Source organism: Alligator mississippiensis, chromosome 8 (genome assembly GCF_030867095.1).
Source record: "Alligator mississippiensis isolate rAllMis1 chromosome 8, rAllMis1, whole genome shotgun sequence".
Lineage (NCBI taxonomy): Eukaryota > Metazoa > Chordata > Crocodylia > Alligatoridae > Alligator > Alligator mississippiensis.
In genome coordinates this window covers 20,476,428-20,492,787 of record NC_081831.1, presented here as the reverse complement: position 1 = coordinate 20,492,787, position 16,360 = coordinate 20,476,428, and the positions used below count along the sequence as shown (strand labels likewise).

Here is a 16,360-nt window from a genome sequence, read left to right as displayed (position 1 = left end):
TTGGATTTCTATTGACTTAAAGTTGCAACTGTGAGTGCTCAGCACTTCTTCAATTAAATCTCAGGGTATCAAGTCAGGCACACAGAAAAATGAGGGCATAAAGTCAGCTAACACTTATGAAAAGTCTAACGAGGAATAGATGAGGTGTCCTACAGACAACCACCTCCTTCATCACAGTCCTGATTTGCCTTCAAAACAAGTCAGTTCCATGCATCAAATAAGATGTGAATCTTGTGGAAAACAGCAACTGATCATGTAATTAAAGTCTCTGTCACAATACTTGTACAAAAGAACGCTGTCCAAGCTCGACTCTGGTATTCCCTAAACATACATTTGTGACTGCATGTTATTTAGATCATTCAGAAGGGGGAAAAAAGCCCTGCAGACTTGCAGAGATAGTTCTAATTAAACAGCATGCAATGAAGATATAGAAAGATGTCCCAATAAACTGAACTAATTTATGCTCTATTCAGTAAACTTGGAGGGTCTAAGTTAAAACCAGTGGTATTGCATGAGGTCAGTTACTCCAGCGATGGTTATCTTAAATTTCAATATTAAAACCATGTGCTTCTCTAAAGCAATCATTTAAAAGTGCTTGATTTGCAAAGATGCAGAGCATTTTCTAAAATGGGGTGAACTCCCCCCCCCAATCACAGTGAGGATGGGAGCTAGCAAAATTCAACCAATCTTGGAAGGAACAGGGTGTCTTGTGGGATCACACTGTAAACACACCAAGCAAATACTGTTTAAATAGGACGATTAGCATCTGAACATTTAAGACTTAATGTTAAATCATTTTTATTTATAAAACTAATGCTAACAATGAGGTAATACACCTAACCTCAATGCTTTATTACTCATAACCCACACATATCCTCTATATACAATGCTAATTAGTTTGTATTATAACATAATGTCCTTAATATACAGTAATGTGAAACCATTTCAATATTCCACCCTATGATTAATTATGTAATAGACTTGTAAAATAACTCTGAAAAGAAGGCATTTCATTTTTAGATACTGAATGTGTTAGAGGGCAAATATCTGTACCAGAAACTAAGGATGGGCTTATGGTTAAAGATACTGCCCTAGGACTTGAGAGATTTCAGTTCAATTCCCAGTTTTACTACAATTTCTTGTGAGACTTAGGACAATTCAGTCTCTCTACTCCACATAACATTTTTTCCTTCACTCTTTGCCATAGAACGGGGACTGTCCCTTACTATGGGCTGTGTATATATACATACAGAGTACAATGCAGTTCTTATCTTAGTTAAGGCCTCTAGACCTTGCTGAAGTGTTAATACCTGTAATTACGTAACAGACTAGGAGACCTTTGTAACATAGATGTACCCTGCATGACACACCACACCAACCGCAGGCTCTAAAACCATAGTAATACTTAAGTCAAGTCCTTGTTTCTATGGAAACTTGATTTTTGTATGGGATCCATGACAGCAGGACCTAAGTAATTCAACAACCAGTACACACACTGCTTCCAGATGCTTGTCTAACTGGATTTAATTAAAGTTCAAAGTGCTCGTCTAGCCTTGATAGTCAACTCTTACTTACCTGGAAAACGGGTACAGCAGAGGCAATACATGGAAATGTCTTGATGTCCTCCAAAGTTGCCTCCCCCAAACATGCAAACAACTGCCCCTCCGTTCTAAATTGCCAATAAATCCTCACATTCTGATTGCCAACTAGTATTCAACAATTCTGGTGCTTGGAGCTTTGTAATTGCTTGCAGCCTACATTTGCATACATCTGCAAATGGCTTTTGTTGATTAATAAACTAGATCTGAACTAAGAGAAAAAGAACAACCTATACCCCATAAGAAACCCCGAGGTATTCCTCCAAGGTTTAACTTACGCACAGTCTCAAACGTTTTGGCTCTGTGGGCTGCATGGATTCTGCAGTGGCAAAATAGGATTCTATTCTGGTTTATGCAACTGGAACAAGTCCCATCTATAAAATTAGCCCTGCTATTGATAAAGAAAGGTTGACAAAAACATAGAATTGCATTGTAGAGCAAGTGTCAGCCACCTATGGGCCGTGGGCCTGCAGAAGCGCTTGATCTGACTCATGCCGCCATTGGGAAAAGCGGTGGCAGTGGCTGGGTCCTAAGTGCCTGCCTATCCACCTCTGACTCAAACTGGGTCAATCCAGCTTGCAGCCCTAAAAGATTGCTAACTGCTATTGTAGAGAAAAACAAATGTAATTCTCTGCTAGCTTAACATTACTGAAGCAACCGTATTTATTGTAGTGAAGAATCTGGCCTTCTGTGTTACACAGATGGTGATGGTGGAGGAGCTAATTCATGGTTTTATGAAAAAACTTAACTCTGAATTTCCTAACATCCAAACTTTGAGGGTTTGGAGCAGTTTGACACTTAACTGAGAATTTCTTATCTTTCAAAACACTTAGAGATGTTCTCCAAGTGTTAAATTAAGGTCAGAAAGACAGATCAGTTACTTCAGAGAAGAACAAACACACGCACACTTCTAGGACATTTTAGGAGAGTCTCCTAACTAATAAAAGAACACGAGCAAAGACAAACAACTGTTCAGCCCACTTTTAAAAATGTATTTGAAAACTCAATGTTTGACATTTGTCAAGGGTGGGAGTGAAATAATCCATCCTGGATAACGTACACCAGAAGACGAGGAATTTGGTAAAAATGCCAAACATTATATATTTTGCAAACACTAAATATTTGCCTTCCATCATTAGCAGTCCTCTACTCCCATGCGAATATCCCACAGTGAAAAACAACATCTCTATGAGGGTAAAATAAACAGTATTCAGAGTTCCTGAAAGCATTACCTCAGAATTATTGCACTAGATTTGACTGCTTCATCAAAAGGGCCAGGAGCCATTTGCGGTATTCCCCTGCTTTATTTTCCCCCCCCATCACAAATGAAAAGAGTATCTGCAGAAAGTTTTCCAAGGCCTAAAAACGGAACTAATGATCAGGAAACCTTCACTGGTCATGCCACACAGCTCCCATTGCTAACACACTACTTGGACTGATCGTGGAACAGCAGCAAAACTACCTTATTTCTGTTTTGTCATCCTGTGCAGCATCCCCCAAAAGGATAAGCACACACTGAAAGGGCCAACAGATTTGAAGCATATCAACCCCAGGAAAATACACAGGCAACATATTTCTAGACTGCCACTAACCAGAGAACATAGGTAAGGAATGACCCAAGAGACCCATTAAAATTTAAGAATGCTCAATTAAATCAGTGAGTCTGGTCCGACAGCCTTTAAACTTCTTTCTTGTTAAAAAAACCCCTATATGTAGATATCAATATATAGATGTGCATCCATATATGTGTATATTTGTGTACACACACAAAATATATATTTTTTTAAATATGTCTGTATGTTTTTTTTTAAACAAGATGGTTTAGAGGCTGTTGGACCAGACTCACGGATTTAATTGGAATGTGCTGCTGAGTGTGGAGAGAAAGGGAAGGGTGGGATTCTTAACTGCTTCAGAGATCTTAGGCCCTAGCTACTATTTCTGCAGGGATGTCTGGACTTTGCAGGGGACCCAGGCATCCAGGGCTGCAGGAAGCCAGAGCTACTGAGTTTCAAGACCCTGTCTTGAACCTCTGACCTCAGGGATGAAGCACCAGCTTGGCCCTGCACCACAGCTCACGGAGGAAGGCAGAACAGCAAAGTGAGTGGCCCTGCCAGGGAAATGTCTCCTGGTGTTGGCCCCTGATTAACCTAGGGCTCCCGGCCTCGACTGGATCCTCCAACCTATATCAGGCTTCCTGTTTCCTGGATAAATTATCTGGAGAGCAAGGTACCTGCCAAACTCAGCCCACCCTGCTGCTTCCTCACCTCTGTGCCATGCCATGCTGTGCCATGCTTATATAGAGACAATATGTGACAATACGAATCCTGGATACATCACCGTCTGCAACTTCTTACTCAGGGGTGGGTGATACTAACCAAGTCACTGGTTGTAAACCGGGGTGCCACGAGAACCTTCAGGTGGCACAGAGCTGAACTGAGAAATGGCTGCAGCAGACAGTGCACCTGCCCACATTACGTTACACAGGCAGGCACCACAATTTCTGTTACAGCCCTTCCTGGTTCAGCTTCAACATGCCTCCTGAAAACAGAGGCTTGCAGGGCAGTTTTATCTGGTGGCTGCAGCATTCATCTTCAGACTTCCACAATGACAGGGTAGAACTGCGCACCTCCATTTTCAAGAGTCATGATGAAGCCAAACCAGGAAAAGCTACAGCAGAAACACTTTCTGATGCAGTCACTTCTCAGTGCAGCTCCCAATGTGCCTCCTGAGAAGAGGTGCATGGGGCAGTTCCACCTGTCCCGCATGCCTCTGTTTCTGAGACATGCTGTGCAGGGCTGGACTGGGAATGGCTTTAACAAAAGCAAGTGCTCCTGCCACAGCCACTTCCTGATCTGGTTGTGCAGGAGGTACACAGTGCATTTCTACCTGGCTGCAGTGGCGTGAAGTAAATACAATTATGATAAAAATCAATCAATCAATTAATAACTAATAACATTATTACAGTGCTTATATTTTAATATTCATAATATATATACATGTATATGTATATACATACACACACACACACACACACACACACACACACTAGTTTTTTTAATGGGATGCCACTAAATTTTGAAAAGTTTTGAAGGAGTGCTTTGAGTCTAAGAAGTTTGAGAACCACTGGAATAAGTAAGAAAAAAAAAAGTCAAGAAGGTTGACTTTTCTAAAAAAAGGTATTTAGTTATTTTGGTTAAGAGCAAGCACAAAAATGTATGGAGGTATTCCTTGATCATGATTAAACAGTTGTTTGGAATATCTTTACTTCTCACTGGGGCTGCATCCCTTCTTCTTGCACAGGTAAACTACTGGCACTAAAGGAAAATTACCTGTAGAACAATACTAAGAAAGCTGTAAAGAACACACACTTTAGCTCAGCAAAATCTGAACTGATGCAGGAAAAGAGCAGACCCTCTGCCTGAAAAATAGGTTGCCTAGAAAACAGTTTAGCAACAAAACTGAAAGAGGTGGGCCAGCGTCATTTTCAGAGGTGAGATTACATTAGAAGGTTTCTGATATTACAGCAATATTTCAGCTTTGTCAGCACAAAATATCCATCTCCAAATAATTTATAAATGAGAAACAGACTGTCTAGTTATAAGAAGTAGGAACGCCTAAGGTAAGTTAGTGGAACGGAAAACAAGCTTCCCATAGAATCACAGTTTGATGGAAATTTTGACTCCCATAAAAATATTGATGAAGCATTTAAGGAAGGTGAACTTCCCCTACCTTCTCACAGTCTGCATGATGCCATCACCACTCAGCCTTAAGAAGGAAAGTGATTCCCAATAGAGTGGAAATTAGAGAGAAATTATGTTCATCAATGCTGGCAGTATAACAGTGACCAAATATTGGCAAAGTGCCTCAGAAAAGATTGCTGAAAGTTACACATCAGGAACAAAATAAAATGCATAAAATGCTACTGGAAAATACTGAAAGGGATTTCAGCTTTTCCAGTGTGCCAGTGGCATGAAGTGGACAATGGTCACTGTGCCCCATTCTATGAGAGAGCCTAAGACAGAAAATAAAGCTTAAAAACCCATTTTACTATGTGGGAGAGAGAAATTAATCATTTGGACCTTGCCTTAGTGTCCCTATCTGTCAGATCAAGTTATTTCCCCACTTTTACAAACTGCTTTGAAATCTAGGCATGAAGTATTCAACATAACTATGAAATATTATCGTTATGAGTTGAGGATAGTAATGAACAGAGGCAGTTTCACCATTTCAATTTCAGACAGAATCTGGTCTGAGATGATCTGGGAGAGCAGATACAACAAAGTAATCATCTACCTTTATCACTTTAAATGCTTGAGAAATGTTGTCAGCTTTAGAAAAATATTCTCTACTAGCTAGAAGAAGAACGGGTAGTTGGGGCCCTGGAGGTCTACTCCTGGTCATGTTACTAATTGGAAACCTAGCCAAGGGAAACCAAACCATGCCTCAGTTTTCCAATCTTTAAAACAGACTTAGTAAGTTGATTATTTCAGAGGCAAATTCAAGCTTCACTGTTTACAAAGAGCTTTTGTTTGTAGTTAAATTCTTGATATCTACAAAACAGAGCCCCAAAGCAGCGCTGAGAGAAGCACAGACAGAGATGAAACTGGAGCCACTTCCACTTGTAGAGCAAATGGATGCAGGATATAGAACATGCTCCTGATTATGACAGACTGATGTACCAAACAAAACTGATAAACTAATTTCTCCTTTCTGTTATTTGAGGAGAAAAAATAGCAGTAAAATGGAGATTTTCAAAATGCTTAATTTTTTTTTTAATATTAAGAAATTTAAATTTAAAAAGTCTTTAATCTAGATGAGGCAGAAGTGACTCAATTCAAATGAGCATCTTTCTCTAATATTTCCCAGTTGCATCCAGCAATTTCCAAACATGGCAAATCAGTAAACAAAAACACATTCAAAGCATCTGATGCACATCCCTGAGTCAGTCGGAACAAACACAAGACAAACATGGGAAAGCTATGATTTCAACCTACTCAGAGTCGGAATGGAGTTATTCCATGCTAATTTATGTTGTCCAAACATTAATAGGAAGTACCCCTTCAATACACATCTAACAAAATAAAGGAATAGAAATTTGGTTCAGGGAGGAGGTAGATTTAAGCACATCATTTATTGGCAAGGGAAGGGGTCTTTGCCTTCTCAGTGGTTAAGTATAATACTATCCAAGGACACACCATATGGATCAAATCTTTATGCAAGGGAGAAAATTGGCAAGATTTCAAAGTTCTAATTCAGCTGTTACTATATTGTGAGAAATGAGGAAGGTCAGAAAAACTAGAGGATCTCCTCTCAGGGGCTTAGTTTATGTCATTTGATCAATTAAGTGACTAATACAGCATATTTAACATCAGCGCTTCTCAAATTCACCATTTAAATACAAATTCAGCCTAAAGATGGATTTTCAGGTCCCTATGCTCCACTTAATTTCATCCTACATCCAATTTCATGAAATACTGAACAGCTATATAACTTGTAGTGAAGGCAATATAATGCCTATCCTTTAATCACTGCTCACAGACACTGCCATTAAATATTTAAAGACACTAGTTTTTCATGACAGCAAGAGCAGGAGAACGCAAATGTATGTAAGACCAAAAAGAAGGCTACAGACTAGAAGTTGCATTACTAAAATATAGTTCTAAAATCCAGGGAGATGCTGCTTTTTAACTACCCAAGCTGAGACAACCACTTTACACAAAACCTATACATCTATTTCTCTTTGAGGGACCATGTGAGGAAAATATATTCAGGTTCAGATTCTGTACCTTGTTTAGAAACGGGAAAGTAAATCAGCTAATTCAATAAGTGATATAACCCCTCACAAGAATTGTCTTGATACTTTCTGAACAGAAGCAACATACTGTGTATTTTCACTGAGGTTTACGGTAAACCTGATAAGCTACAAAATGCATAGGTTTCTGTTACCACCTTTTACTATTCTTACCATTCTGTTCATCCAGTTCATTACCAATTTGGTGCCCCATTTGTTTTTGCCGGGATAAGACTGAGGAGAGCGTATCGAGCCCAGCATCTTGCTCTGCATAGAAAAGAGGAAACAAAATAAATGAGCATTCGTTGTTGACATGGCAAATGGCATCCCAAACGGATGCAAACTAATACATAGAGTTTTAAACATGCCAGAAGACAAGTAAAAAGAAAGATCTGGCTTGTGTTGAAAGAGTTAAAATACATTAAGAAAGAGAGAGAAACATGAATGACATGAAATTTAATTCTTACAGCAATAGCACTTTTATATTATAATAAAAAATAATGTGCATAATAGGTAATTAATTTGTCTGCTCCAGTTGGGACATTCAGCCAAAGATCCCAAAACTCCAGGAATTGAATATATAGCTATTACTCCATCATAAATGCAATGGATTTTCTGGCGCACACACAAGGCCTCTGATTAGCCTTTTTAAATTTTCCAAAGAGCTTTTAACATGACTGAAAGACAAACAGGTGATGCAAGCACTGAGGAATTCAAATAGTTTAAGCTGTGAGAGGCTATAGCGTGCATGGAAGAGAGAATCTGAGAACATTGGCAGAACCACATATAGAGAAAGCAGCCACAATTTAAAAGTTCCCTTGCATGGCTCTGTTAGCACTCCCAAGTCTGAACCTGCAACACACACTGTTATTCCAGTTTGTGAATAACATTCAGCCTTGCAAATGCACTTCAACTGTAACGCGCTGCTCTTCCTGCTCAGGACTCCCACAAGCAGAATTCAGGGGTTCTGAATACAAGAACTGCTGTGGTTTGCCACTTGCTGAACAGCAAAAACATTGCATAATGCCAGGCTGCTTGAAGAGCCAGATACTTCTTAGCTACAGCCCAAGAATTAAAGGTCAAAGGTTGATCTGTACAACCAGAGTCTGTTTGCTTTGTTCAGGGCTGAATGTCCCCCACCTTACCTGCCAAATAATCTCTGCAGCCTTCAAACCTACATACATGAATATATACACACAGGGATAAATTTGATATGCACCATATGTTAGCAGTGTTTGAAGCTGACTCCTGAACAGTCAAAATAAAGCTAATGCCGTTCTCTTGACCTACAGATCCAAACATCAGTTCACATACAGATTAAATGATACTTGATTATCTAGAGATTTATTTAATTTGATCATCCTCAACATCTCTAAACATTTAATTATGTGCAGTATTACCTCATTTACAATCTAATGCATTCAGACTGGGGTAAAAAGGAAATAAAGGGAGTTAGGCACTTACTACCAAAAGAAATAAAGGGGCTAGGTTAACTCCATAAAGGCCCTACTAATAATCCAGCCTCAAGGAATACATCAGATTTTGTAACCATAAATTAATTCTTATGTACATCATAAGATCCTAACTCAACCAAAGTCTATAATATGTATCAAGCTGTATTTCAGTATTTCCACTTAAGTAAACACTATTAGTAGTGGCCCCTGTTGAAGTCAAGAAATACTGACTTCCTTAAAGCTAGGCATATCCTGATATGCCTTGCAATTCGAGGACAAATCAATCTGCATCCAATGGATACTCACTGCACAGCTGACAGAGGATGCATATGTACATTAAAATAACTTGGGAGAATTCTCCCAGATTTTTTCTCATGGTAGGAAAAAAAAAACCCAACTTACCTAGAGCCACATGTACAGACACTAAATGTTGAGGCCCTGAAAAGTGGAAAGTTTGCAGGACTGACACTGTGTTGCTCGGGGGTGGGCCTGAGCAGACTCTTCCAGGAGCAACTGAATGTCTGTACAAGGCCCAAGCTGATAATACTACTTGTTCTGTCCTGCACACTCTCAACTATACTGGCTGTAGGTATAAAAATATTTTATGCTACTTTGTGTGACCATTATAGCCCAAGAGACCCAATGTACATCTTCACAGAAGTCTTGCAAACCTGGCACACCAAGACACAAGATCTAGTTGCCATCTACCAGGATGAAAAAAACCGATGTGCAAAATATTCCTTGTCTGGGGTGAACAAGTTAGAAGAATTTGAGTAGGCTGCTTTAAAAGAATACTGTCAAGTGATACTTTGTCCACAATAAACTTAAGAATGTGATGCTTTTGCAAACAAAGGAAAGCAGAAGTAGGTGAATAGTAAGGCCAATGGGAGAACATTTTTTACCACAGAATAGCTAATTCTTTGAGTGAGAGACCAAAAATATCACACTGAGCTACAAGGCCAAGGGTTCTTAGGTCAAACAGTGAATCTAATCCAACCTGTGAATTTACATAGAATATTACAAATGTTACAAATTATATAAAAATGTAAAAACATGACAAAATATGAACTGTAATGTAATATAATATAAAATAAAAAAGGTTCTACCTTGTATGATTCTCTGCTGCTGCTGTCTGATATCATCAAAGCTAAGGTCTCTGGTTTCCTCAGATTCTTCCAGGAGCCATGGGTTTGTTACACCTCGTTTGACCCCTCCAGTCATTAGGCTAGATCTGAAAACATTTTTAAAGCTTAAAATAATTCCTCAAAATAAAAACTGTGTCTTCTGTGCTTTCCCCCTCAAGTAACTGGGAATACTGCATGCCATTCCCCCAAATCTCATCCTCCAGAGAACATACAATTACCACCTTTAATTTCTGAGCTTGTATAGCAAAACGTACTTCCCATGCTACATTACCACGTCAGAAGAGAACAGAGAATGCTAGGAACTGAATCTGTAGTGGATACAATTGCCATGCATCTAACAAACACACAATAATATATGCATTTAACCATGCTATTCACATATAAAATGATATCTTAGAAATAGCTTCAAAACGCACTGAGAAGTGTATGTGTGAATGCATGCGTGTGTGTGTGTTTAGAGATAATTATTTTATTTTTTTAAATCAAGATGTGGGGTTAACACTCCAGAGATACTGAAGGCATCCTTCCTGCAGCACCAGAGTTCAGTACATTAGCATGGACTAAGATCACACAAATGCACTAATACTTTGCAGCAATAGTCAAGTCCGACAAGTAACACTTCTGCATTTAAAAAAAAACAAACACATTAACTCTCTGACTTCCTTCTTCATATTTACTTTCCTTTGTTTCTTGGTTCAACTTAACAGGAACAAGAAATAAGAAAAATCTTGTTCTTAAATGGAACAGCCATTAAAAAAAAAAAAAAGACTTATAGGCTGTTGCTGTTACAGACTTTTCCCTTAGTTATAATGGAAAATAAGTTTTTAGTGTGCCAAGTTACATAAATCCAAATAGTGAAATAACTTCACGTAAATATTTCTCTCAACAGCAGAAGATTTCCCATCCTTGCAAATGCATGTTGGTTTATTACTTATTCTTATTACAGGAAGAATACAATACAAAGTATAAATAACATACAACCTTTTTGCATCCAAAACTGCAATCAAATTTTTGGGAGCATTGGGTATGAAAGGATCTCAGGAGTGGGTTTTTTGATTAAACTAAAACAACCCAGTAAGGACATTTTTAAAACAGTTCTCTATGCATCACTATCAAACCTTAAGACATTTTTACTACCCGTCTCAGATAATATGAGCATTCTGTTACTGCATGTAGAATCAAAATCAAAATCTAACACTTTTTAAAATCAAAGGAGTTTCTCACTTTTATATCTGGATGTGAATCAGGTACCATACAAACTCGTATACATGTACAAATTTTGTGGATTCTATGAATAAAACACAAATTGGGCTAACTGACCAAAATACCAGAAAACATAACCAAAATTAATTTTTATGCTGTCTGTGACAGGCTTTTGCCATACAACATTGTAGAAGATTCATTAACATTTTATCCCAAGCGCATTTCAAAGTTAAGAAGCTGGTCCAGCCACTCTGTGAGGATTTATAGTGAGCCAGAGACCTCTGCTGGCTAAGAGCTAGAACCACCACGACTGAAAAATATTTTAACATGGCTCTAAATCAGGAAAGTTCAACAACTCAGTGGCCAGGCTGCACATCGCAGGGGCTGCACCAGCACAGGCCACATGCTGCAGGGACCATGGCCCTGCCGTCTCTTTACAGCAGCAAGCTCCCATGGCACCGCATGTGTAGAGGGTAGCTCCCCCTTTCCCCTGCTGCCCTGCATGCAGGCACCCCCGCCCACGCTACTGCACTGCACTGCACACATGGGCAGGTGAGTGCCCCTGCACCCACTTCCTTGGCTCCAGGATGCCCCCTGCACTGGCCTGCTCCCTGCACGCCACCAGTTGGACAGTTCTGTTCTAAATCAAGCCAGCACACCCCCATATATTTCTTTTGTATTCATTTGACATGGTGCATTTCATTTTGCATTCACTGCCCAAATTAAAGCCAACACGACACTAGCACAATGAGTTTCAATATTAAGCTCTATCTTTTTGTTGAAAGTAAAAAGGATTTGCCAGGATCAGGCAATGACCTCTAGTTTTTCACTTTAAGTTTCAAAACAAACCTAAGTTACTGACTGATACAGTTATGAAAGTAATTTTGGTTTCAGTGGGACATGAGTCTAGAAAATACTTTGCTATATTAACTAGTTAGTCTAGAACATACTTTGCTATATTAACTAGTTTTCATTGCATTTTGGAGTTTAAACCCCCAAAATTTCAGACTATTACCAGCTTTTGCAAATAGAACTAAAATGGAAATTCTGTGTCTCTAAAGACTTCTTCAAACCACTTAGCACAATAGTTCAGAGAATACACACAAAAGCAAAACAGTGCCAGATTTTAAACTTATTTAACGAAATAAAATCAGGAATATACAACTCTTTGCAGTGGCTGCCAAACTGGTTAGCTAGCAAGAATGAAAATATATTTGCCATTTAGAAAAGCCAACATAAGCAAGTCTAAAACAATTTGTGATACTGTCTCTTTTTTTAATAATCTGCTCTATTCTTCTAGTTTTGGTCATGACAATGGATCTGCCTTTTACAATAATCTTTTTGACATGTTTGGTAACTACCTTCCCACACAACAAAGCATAACTTCCTACTTCCTCTGATCTTACCATGTTTCGCTTTGGTGGTGTGAAGATTAAAGCTTATCCAATTAGCCACCCACTGCCTCCGCCACGTTAATCACTTAAATCTTTGAAATTGTCACAGAGCAGTGGAGTGTGTAGATAGCTTTTGATTATAGGAGCAGATTTAACTAATTATAAGGCTTAGCAGTGCACCCAAATATAAAAGATGGGGGGTGGCGGGAGGGTTAAAATCAGGGGGCTAATGTCACTGCTTAACAAGTGAGGACTTAACTTTCAAAAGCATTGTTTCACTGATAATTCTTATAAAACTTCCCAAGTAACTTAGATTAGTCAACCAGTTCTTACTCTAGACCAAGGCCACACATTAAGACTGGCAGCTTTGGAAGAATGATCAGCAAGACTGAATTTTAAACAAAACCTTGGTCATATGACAACTGCTGAATAACTGAACATTCCCTTATAGATACCACTATATAGTAGTTCTCCCTGAAGTGTCCAGGGTTTAGGCACCACAGCTTGGATTCACAGATTGATACTTAGAAGGATCAGGACAAGAATAATTCAATATATTCTCTTGTCTATATACCCTGAATGCCTGTTTAAGTGATTAATTCATACTTTAGGCAGCTCTTGGTTTTTAGAACAGCATTTGCTGATTTCACAAAGACACAGGATTCTCCCAAGGCAGAGTACTGTAAGTCCAGGTAGCATTTCAGTGGCTCCACAAAGTTATCCTTTTAAGCCTTAAGTCAAAGTCCTCAGCACTCCTCCAAAGGAAGAAGAGCTGCTCATCGGCATTGCTCTTGTCTTGACGCAAAAAGGGCTTAGCCAGGGGTGCTCAACCTGCAGCGCCATCACGCTTAGCTTGTCAGGCTCCCCACAGGTCAGGACATTTAACAGTGGGGGAATAGTGGCCATTAAGTCACTCCTTTCCCCACCCCCACCAAACTCCCAAGCCCCAATTCACTGAGAGGCAGGCCCAGCTGAGCTGTGACACTCTTCCTCTGCAGAACTCGGCCATAACCCCCTCATCCCACTGCTGGATGAGGAAATATTTCCCTGCACTGACAGGGAAATACACTGGGTTAATTTTTGTGTCTATTGCTCTGCCTCCCCCCTCTACAGCTCCCACCACTGTTCTGAAATATGCACATATGTCTTGAGCAGGTTCTATTGCAGATTACTATAAAATGAAGAAGCCATTCAGGTAAAAGTCTCACTGAAAGAAAATACAAAGTGTTGGTTAGTGAGGGCCCTTCTACAATTGAAAGCTTTATAAAATATGCTGGTATAATTAGTAAACAGAAATAGTTATAGTAGTATAACTACTCAAACAGGCAAACCCCTTTCACAGTAACACAAATTAAACAAAAAAGACTCTTCTGAAACACAATGTGCATCTACACAAGAGTTATAAATTCACACCATAGCTTATACTAGTGTCTCCTGTGTTCCCTAAGCACTAACATACTCCATGTTCAACAGCCTAGAGTATCACAATCAGATTATTCTTAATCCAGATTAATTTAAATAGTAAATCAACATTCCCTTTGTGTCATATTTGGCCTTTCCATGGTGCCTTCCACGCAAGATCTCAACTAAATTGTCTCAGAGAATCCTGGAAAGGGTGAGTTGGTAATACAGTCAATGTTAAAACAGGAAGCTCTGATTTCCACTATCAACTGCTATATTAGGAGATCTCTTACTCCCTTTCTTCCAATAAAAGGAAAATGATTTTGAGCGGAAACTACAATATGGGCAATCATATCAGAGGCCACTGAAGTAAAGGCAGCTTCTCTGTTTCTCCATAATCCATTATTGCTCCCCAGAAAAACAGATTATGATGCTGTGATCAGCACCTAATCTTTCATGCACTTGAGACCAGAAACTCCTCTTTCTGTTTCATTTGAAGACTACTTCCCAGACTGGGCAGCACAGTAAGATGAAACATTAGCCTTTCATTTCTGGAAACATGGTCTCAAAACTCCTTGGTCATAGGACCAGGGACAGAAGGCAAATGGGGTGCACAAAGAGTGGTCATTCCTCAAGGACATAATCCTCGAAGCACAAAAGAAAAACTATTCCCATGAAGAGGAAAGGCAGCAGAAGGGCTGGCAAGCCCTCCTGGCTCAATAGGGACATCATGGTCTTCTTGAAAAAGAAAAGAAGAGGCATACACACAGTGGAAGCTAGGGACAGTCCTCAAGGGGAACTACACAATAGTGGTCTGCACTTGTAGGGAGATGATTAGGAAAACTAAGGTGGCGAATGAGTTTAAGTTAGCCAAGGGAGTCACAAACAATAAGAAGTCCTTCTTTAGGTGTGTAGGGAGCAGAAGGAAAACAAATGGAAGTGTGGGACCCCGATTTAACACCTCAGGACAGCTGGTAATGGACACACAGGAAAAAAACTGAACTCCTGAATGCCCACTTTGCTTCAGTATTTCACCGGACTGAAGGGAAAGACAAGCGAGACAAGGATCACAGGGGGCATGGTGGAAATGATATCCTTCCCACTGTGGATGCTGAGCTGGTGCAAAACCAACTAGAAAAGGTAGACATTTGTAAGTCAGCAGGACTGGATGGACTTCACCCGAGAGTGCTGATGGAGCTGGCTGAAGCCACATTGCAGAACCCCTGGCAAAACTCTTTCAGAAATTGTGGCACACAGGGGAGATCCCTGAGGATTGGAAGAGGGCCCATCTTCAAGAAGGGGAAGAGGGAGGACCCTGGCAACTATAGGCCAATCAGCCTCACCTCCATCCCAAGGAAAATCCTGGAAAAGCTCATCAAAGAATCTATGTCCGATATGCTTGTTGAGGGTAGGATTCTGAATGACAGCCAGCATGGCTTCATCGTGGGTAGGTCTTGTCTTACCAATCTCATCTCCTTCTACAAACAGGTCTCTCGCCACCTGGACATGGGAGAGAAGGTCAACGTTATATACCTAGACCTCCAAAGGGCTTTTGATCTACTATCCTGCAATATCCTTGTGGAAAAATTGGAAGATTGTGGGCTTAACTGCTCAACAGTTCAGTGGGTGGAAAACTGGCTGCATGGCAGGACTCAGAGAGTTCTTATGAATGGATCCGTGTCATCCTGGTGAGAAGTGGCCAGTGGTGTCCCTCAGGGGTCCGTGCTTAGACCAGTGCTTTTCAACATCTTTATCAATGATTTGGATGTGGGGGTGAAAAGCTCACTGGGCAGGTTTGAGGATGAGACCAAGTTATGGGGGAGCATGGTCACGTCAGAAGATAGGTTGCAGATACAGGCGGACCTGGACAGGCTGGAGAGTTGGGTGGACTGGAACCAGATGAAGTTCAATGCTCAGAAGTGTAAGGTGCTCCATCTGGGGGCAAACAATCCCCAACACACCTACAGGCTCAGTGGTGACAATTTGACTTGCACCACAACCAAAAGGGACCTAGGGGTAGTGATCAATCATCACATAAACATGAGCCAGCAGTACGATGCTGTGGCCACCAGGGCAAACAACATGCTGGCATGCATTAACCACTGCATCTCATGTAAAATTAAGGAAATGATACTCCCATTGTACTCCGTACTGGTGAGACTGTAGCTGGAGCCTGGGCATGCACTTCAACAAGGACGTGGAAAAACTTGAGAGGATCCAGAGAAGAGCCACCTATATGATCAGGGACTTGCAAGGCAAGCCATACAAGGAAAGGCTGAGGGACTTGGGCCTCTTCAGCCTACAGAAGAGAAGGCTGAGAGGGGACTTGGTAACAGCTTACTGCTACATCAGGGGAGTACATCAAGAACTCAGT

General features: G+C 40.2%; 1 protein-coding gene across 3 annotated transcripts in view; it reads right to left on the bottom strand.

The window, feature by feature from the left end:
- The window catches only part of STX8 (syntaxin 8), a 177,818-nt gene that overhangs the window by 140,014 nt on the left and 21,444 nt on the right, over positions 1-16,360 (bottom strand). For all 3 annotated transcript variants that reach the window (XR_009463854.1, XR_009463855.1, XM_006271807.4), the window contains exons 5-6: positions 9,950-10,074; positions 7,564-7,656 (exon numbers count right to left, since the gene is read on the bottom strand). Coding sequence is in view for 1 of the 3 variants with exons in the window: in XM_006271807.4 (XP_006271869.3) it covers positions 7,564-7,656; positions 9,950-10,074 (218 nt within the window). In the remaining 2 variants the exon portion in view is untranslated. The remainder of the gene's footprint in view (positions 1-7,563; positions 7,657-9,949; positions 10,075-16,360) is intronic.